Source organism: Otolemur garnettii, unplaced genomic scaffold (genome assembly GCF_000181295.1).
Source record: "Otolemur garnettii isolate 467f Iridium unplaced genomic scaffold, OtoGar3 scaffold00030, whole genome shotgun sequence".
Taxonomy (NCBI): domain Eukaryota; kingdom Metazoa; phylum Chordata; class Mammalia; order Primates; family Galagidae; genus Otolemur; species Otolemur garnettii.
This window is the reverse complement of record NW_003852425.1, coordinates 7,599,571-7,607,106: the sequence shown is the minus strand read 5'-3', so window position 1 is coordinate 7,607,106 and position 7,536 is coordinate 7,599,571. Positions and strand designations below refer to the sequence as shown.

General features: G+C 43.4%; 1 protein-coding gene across 1 annotated transcript in view; it reads right to left on the bottom strand.

Moving 5' to 3' along the window:
* EPB41L4A (erythrocyte membrane protein band 4.1 like 4A) overlaps positions 1-7,536 on the bottom strand; it is a 218,119-nt gene that overhangs the window by 113,220 nt on the left and 97,363 nt on the right. Inside the window, exon 3 of the mRNA XM_003788920.2 lies at positions 879-930. Coding sequence (XP_003788968.1) covers positions 879-930 — 52 coding nt within the window. The remainder of the gene's footprint in view (positions 1-878; positions 931-7,536) is intronic.

Below are 7,536 nucleotides of genomic sequence, written 5' to 3'. Positions count from 1 at the left end.
ATTCGAACCCGCCACCTTAGGTGTATGTGGCTGGCGCCTTAGCCGCTTGAGGCACAGGCGCCGAGCCACCTTGACAGAAATCTTATGATTAGCAGTAATTCACACAGGTAAGCAAAATGGTTTAACAGGTGCAGAGTTTCCATTGAAGATGATGACAAAGTCTCAGAGACAGAGAGTGGTGATGGTGCACATCAATATGCAGGTACTTAGTGCCACTAAATTACCCATAGAAATGTTTAAAATGATAAATTTTATGTTATGCATATTTTGCCACAATAAAAACATGCAAGTTTTTCTTTAAAAAGACTATTCTTTCTTTCACGCACTTAAGGAATCTATGTGCATGTGTATTTATAAATAAAAACTTGGGTTATGAAAATCAGGATTAAGGAATATATTATTATATTGAGTCTCCTAGTATTATTCATAAAATCAAAAACTAGCCCTGAAAATGGATGATCTTTCTATGAAGATAGTAATTTTTCATGTCAGAAGGGCACCTCTCAATTATGAACTCAGCAACTGAGTAGTGAATGACAGTTTCTAATCTGAGAAACTCAAACTCTTTAAAAGCCTCTCATTTTTCCATCCAAATCAATGCCTTTCTGCCTTTTCTAAGGTCAAATGCTAAAGCAAGCATTATAAAAAAAATCATAGATGAAACAGAGGGAAAGCAGACCCCTAGGACAAATTCAATACTCAGATCCACTCAGAATCCGATTAAACTAAACATTTGGCGAGAACCAGCAACACATACAACCTTCATCCCCATGTTCTGTTACTCAAGGACTAGTACTCACCTCTCCATACTAAAGCCTATTTCCGCACCCAAATAATCATTCTGAAGCTGCCCCTTGAAGTTAAAATTCAATACCTACTGTTGATCAGTTCTTTGTGCTCGGCAAGGGTTTTTGCAGGATCCAGCCAATACTGTGTGAGGAAAAAAAGGATAATTATGGAAATTAGTTGTTTTTCACTGGCCTTTACTTCAAGAATATTTGCAAAATGTTATTTAAATGACACTTAAATACATGGTAAGTCAAGCAGGTCATTTATCACATATACACACAGACACACACTAGAAAAGGTAAAGGAGAGGACATCGACGGCTGTGCTGGAGAGGAGCAGAGACGCATTCACTGTCCCCGGTCAAATCTTCATACCAACTGTAAGGTCTGACATCCAGATGCTGGTGAGACAGCTTCTTACTACTTGTGGGAAATCAAAGGCTACAAAAAATGTTCCTAAGCCTCTCTCCCAAGTTCCCATCACAACTCCACTGAGCGCCATGTCTCCCCTGAAAATATCCTCACCCTCTTCATTCCCAGTCTCATCCCCTACGGCAGGCGTCCTCAAATTATAGCCCACGGGCCACATGCAGCACACTGAGGACATTTATCCGGCCCGCTGGGTGTTTTTGCCACCGCTGCCTGTCCTGCTTAGCAGCCGACTCTTCCAGGGGCCCATAGTCTGGCCCTCCAACGGTCTGAGGGACAGTGAACTGGCCCTCTGTTTAAAAAGTTTGAGGACTCCTGCCCTACAGGGACTGCTGCCAGGTGTAGGAAGAAAGGACTCAAATTTAATCCAGTCTTCACCAAGGAGCCAGGAGAGCAGCTCTGTGCAGAAGGGGAGGCCTGAGTCCCAGGGCAGACCCACCTGGACTCTGCCTGGCCTCCACCCTCATGACCAGGGACCAGAGACTGGCTGTCTCTGAACCTTCCTCATAGGGCTGCTGTACGAATTAATTAAGACAATTCATGTGAAGTCTTCCAAACAGCCCCAGCTCGTGCAGCACACAGTGGGGATGACAATCTGCTTATTCTTTTATATAAAAGTAGCAGTAATCATAAACAGTCGTCTGATGCTTCAGGCATTTCTCTTACGTTTTATTCCTAATTATGTCCAATAACAATCACTCACACTAAGTGTACGCCAGAGTCATTTTATCCTAAGATTTTTATTACAGTACTAAACTCAACTCACGTATACATACTTTACACTATTTGCCACTCATATAGCCATTAACATTTTTCAGCTTTCAAAAAAAAGTAACATTTATGAGTGTTGCAACTTAAAACACAATGTTCATTATTCTAGTCTTTGTCATCTCTCATTTTAAAAGTGCGGAATCACTTCCTTTTACAACAGAAAAGGTATTTGAAGCAGAAGTTGTATTGGTGACTAAAGACGTGGCTTTGGTGGTAAAATGCTGGTTCCCAGGGAAACTCTGGTCCATCCGAGTAAAATCCATCAAATGTCCAGCTGTGTATGTGACACAGAGCACACCCATCCCTCACAGAGATAAAGCTGCAGGTTCTTCCATGAAATGGAAACATTAGGGGTGTAATGGAGGACTGTTTCTTGCCATTCACGTTAAATAAAAAAGTGTGACTACTCTGTGGATTTTTCAAAGAGGAGAAACCAAGGAAAACCGACAGGAATGCCCATTAACACCTGCGTTAGGTTTCTACTGCTGCTGCACCAATTACCACAAACTTAGAGGCTTAAAAACAACACCGTTTATTATCTCCAAGTTCTGAAGGTCAGCAGGCTTCTCTGCTCCAGACTTCACAAGGTTGAAATCAAGACATCAGCTGTCTGGGGTTGGGAAGGCTGTTTGACTAGGGGACCTCCCGCGAGCACCGACGAAGGCAGTGGTTCTCAACCTCCCTATGGCCGTGACCCTTTAATACAGTTCCTCATGTCGTGGTGACCCCAACCATAAAATTATTTTCGTTGCTACTTCATAACTGTAATTTTGCTACTGTTATGAATCATAATGTAAATATCTGACTTGCAGGATGTTTTCAGGTGACCCCTGTGAAAGGGTTGTTCGACCCCCAAAGGGGTCATGACCTATAGGTTGAGAACCATGGCACTAAGGGAAGGGGCTGCGAGGAACCCAGTTTTCCCCTCATGACACGGTGCACGCAGTCCTGGGTCTTCACTTTAGGCTTCACACACACTTACTCACATGGTCTCGATAAGTATAGCAAGAAAGGAGGGGAGGGAAAGAACTTCTGGTCTCACTACTCTGTCGGGTCTCATCCTGAAACTATTAATAGTAAGAAGCAGAAACGGGAAGGCCGCTTTTAAATTTCTCCCTCACCATTTCAAAAAGACAAAGTTTATAGACAGAGCCTTCAACTCAATTCATTTTTTTCTTTTCCTGTTCCCAGAATGTTTTTCAATAGTTAAAAAAGCCAGGGAAAGAAACTAGGGAGGAAATTTTTAACTAAATGTAATGGGAAAGGATGGTTAACCTATAAAAAAAAATTTTCATTAATGATAATCTGTACTATTTTAAAATAAATCTCTTCCCTTAAGAGTGACTAAATTTGTGAGGTGAAAAAAATAAAGCACAAAAGTCCTGAGATGAGTTAGAAATTACAATTTTGCAGCAAGAACGCGGGGCAACAAGAGTCAAAGGCTACTCCCTCAGCTCACTGCACATTAGCTATGCTAAGCATCAACCCAGATCTTGCCGAGGACAAATCTCATTTGATCAAAATGGAAAGCAGGGGTTACGGAGGTCAGACAATGATAAATGCCCCGGAGCATAAATAATAAACACAAGCCACCAGGCTTCATAAGCCAAGATCTTGAAAGATAAAACCCACTAACATTCGACGGAGGGAGATATGACCCTGGAATGGAGGCAGCTCTGCTGTGACAGCACTTGTCACCACCCATTATCAACAAGCAATCAGACAGAGCACATGTCAGATCACAATGAAACACATTAGGTTGCTACTCCACAACCAGAGAGAAAAAAGGCCACAAGAATTTGCCAACGAACACGATTCCGATATCTGGATATAGGACTACATGGAGAATACAGGTCACGGGTAGCCAATATTCAGGATGTAGACTCTAAAACCAGGATATCATGCATTCATTCAACAGTCATGGACTGCCCACCATACCATTCTTTATATATCATAACGGACACGGTCGAGGGGAGTGAAGGAGAACAAAGACGCACGAGATCTGTCTCATTAACCTTGAGGTACGCACAGCCTAGCAGGAGACACACAAACGGATAATTACAATACAATGTGGTGAGACAATAATTACTTGCATGAGATGCGTACATACAAATAATGAGATTATGTACAAAGAAAATTAACTCTGGAAAGTGAATGTATGAAGCCTTCACTAAAAACAAATCACTGAGCAGTGTGTTCATGGGAGGGGGGAAACTTCCTCAAAACACAGAAATGAGGGAGAAAAGAGCCTTAACTGTTTATAAAACACATGTCTATCAGATCAACTGCTCTTCAAGCCAAGAGGTCGACACAGAATGTAACACTCCAAATCCTTTGTAAGTGTGAACTGAAATCGATGCTGCCCACTGGGTAACAGATACTCGGCTGAGGGATTGATCTCCATGGAGGACTCCCAGAAAGAGAAGTCCACTTGGTCTTTTAACCTGTGCCAGGTGAGGGGAAAAGGAACACCGAGCACAGCTCCACCCACACAGTGCAGGGCCACCAGAGTAGGGCTTTCCGGAACTGCATCTTGGAGCGTAGCCCTCTCCTCTACCCGGTCATGAGCAGAGAGACCCCTCCGTCTGCCATTCTCTCTCAACATTCAAGCTACTCATTCTCTAGGACAATCTATCAAGTATTTACCACCACCACCCCCCGCCCTATTTCAAATGTATACATATCCTAGAACTTGTACATGCTTACAAGCTGGGTGAGGTCTTCCATTGTAGGAAGGTAACGATTAGCTGAAACAGACGCAGCTCTCTCATCCTGATCTCATATAGTCTGCTGCTTATCACAGGGGGGAGCTAATATACTGCTTCCCAGACAGCCCATCACCAAGGAGTCATGACAACGGTTCCCCCCAGCTCTGATCCTTTGCTGAGGGTAAGAGGCGAGCGGAGGGGCAGCCTTACCACTTCAGTCCCGTCAATCCTAATTACAGCATTGATGTGACCCGGAGACCAGTGACAGACCTGCGTACGCTGACAGTCCTGGCTAAATGCCCCGGGCGTCTATCATCTACCTTGGCTGATAATGTCTAAATTTCATCAATTTCCTAGGTAACAGTCTGAGAATTAGAGTTTAAAACTCTAATACTGTCCAGTAGATCAATATTCTAACCTTCAAAAGATACATACTGAATTCAGCGTCCAACCTTTCATTTGCCAATTGTTCTTTTGGAGTCTTGTCTTAGAGCTCCAATATTGAAATAAAACCACAAAATTTTAAAGAAAGGACAGCACACAATAATGAAAGCTCTCTGCATCTTAGCGCATGCACATCAGGTGTAACGCTGACTCTTCTCTGGGGAACTTGAGAATGTCACGATGGTCTTTAATGATGCTGCCTGTAGGCCAAACGAAAGCCTTTCAAAGCACACACCGTTTTCAGAAATACAGCATACAATCTCTGATCTAAGAGAGTAAAAAGAGAGTTGACCATCTATCAGGAACAATGGAACCAAAAAGATATTTAAAAATGACACAATAACTCACTCTTGGAGAGTTCTAGTACTCAACATAATTCACACATATGTCCCAAGAAGCCCAGGATTGTGGTGACAGCTATTTGTGCTGGTCCCCTGCCCCATAAGCATATCTCAGACCCTCCAAGCAGCATTAACAGGATGTAGTTTTAGTTTGTTCCTTGGTATGAATCACATAAGCCTTAGGCTCAGAAAAACCACCTTAAGGGAACTATCTCACAGTCCCACAAAGACTCAGACCCATTGCTGGAATAACCTAAGGTGAGAGGGGATAATTACAGCAAGGTCTTGTTTTCCAGCAAAAGTGGATTTCAGTGGCTCAGTGTTGGGCCATTTGGCTCCTCATGACGTGTCACAGGCCCAGGGAATGTTCCTCAGTTCTCACCCGTGGGTCCTGGCACCACTCCAAGGGTTACAGAAATACAGCAATAGCTAACATGTATTCAATCCCTACTTTGTGCCAGGCACCTATGAAGATGCTTCATGTATATACTCATTTAATATCATTAACTCTATGAAGTAGGAACTACTATAATTACCAGTTTACAAATAGGGAAACAAATAAAGTAGTTAAACAATTTTCTAAACAACTTTAGAACAGTCACTCTAAGGAACTGGAGCCATCCCATCTCATGTTTAAGCCGAGCCACTCTCCATAGTATTATCTGAATATTACATATAACCTTAATTTCAAGATTCTTATTTTCAACTACAGTGTTTCCCCCAAAATAAGACACTGTCTCATATTTATTTTTTCTCAAGAAGACACACTAGGGCTTATTTTCAGGGGATGTCTTACTCCGCACCAAAATGCATGGCATGGCTTGCAGATATGCTGCATAGCCATGCCCATCACTAGGTCTTATTATCGGGTAGGGCTTATATTTAACAAATGCATAGAAATCCTTCTAGGGCTTATTTTGGGGGTAGGTCTTATTTTCGGGGAAACACGGTAGTGAATCCTCTTTTCCCAGCTCACTCCCTCTAACGTTCTGACTCCACCAGGAAACCCAATTCACTGACCTTCTTACCTTTTCATTGTCCCTCCCTGATCCACATCCTCATTTTCCTCACTAGTCATTACAATTACTTGTAAGTGTCCTCAACTCCCTTGCACATCTTTCCTTCAGGATTATCCACTAAAAGTAAAGCCAGCTGTGGCTAATTCCAGCTCACTGTCTGCTCCACGTCAGCACCCGAGGAGCTGAACATAACTAGAGGCGCAAACTGCACACCCACCAGAGGCCTCATCTGACAATCATCATCAATAACCATGGAAACCCTTGGTATTATCCAGAATCCCACGTCATTCTCTTGGAGGACCCCTTGACACTTCTTCCCTCGGCCCTTAGACCTCCAACATCTCCTTGCTCTTCCTCACTCTCAGCTGCAGACTTTGGCTATTTCACTGAAAAACTACAACAGAAGAGGAGCAGCGTATGCTTCTCACCCCGCCTACCAGCCTGCCAGCCTGGGTGCTGTGTCCTGTCTGCACACACACACACACACACACACACACACACTCCGGTCACCTGCAGGCACTGTCCCCCTGTCCAGGCCCCACTGAACCCCGGATGAACCCCTTCTCATCTTTTCAGGACCATGATTCCAGCCACATTTGGTTCCCGTTCCACACTAAAGCTACCCTTTAGGATCATTTCCAGCCGAATGCATGCCTTCATCTCTCTCATCTTTAAAATAAAAATAGCTTTTTCTTTTTGACTCCCACACTTGCCCATTTCACTTCTTTGAAATAAACACCTGTGGAAATAAAAAGCTGTTCTACACTCTGTCTCTCGCGTCTCTTCCTGAACCCACATTAGCACTGACCACAATGCCCTGTCCCTTGTTAAATCTAACAACACAGTCCTCTCCCACTTCCTTGAAATTTGTCTCATGCGTCTGGGACCCTCTTCCCTCTTGCTTCCCTTCCTACCTCACTGGTACCTTGACAGTCTCTGTCCCTTACTCATTATCTCCCAATCCCAGATAGGCTGGATTGCAGGAGCTCACACCTGACACTAAGGCTGGGGCCTTAAATGCCATTTATAGCCCAAT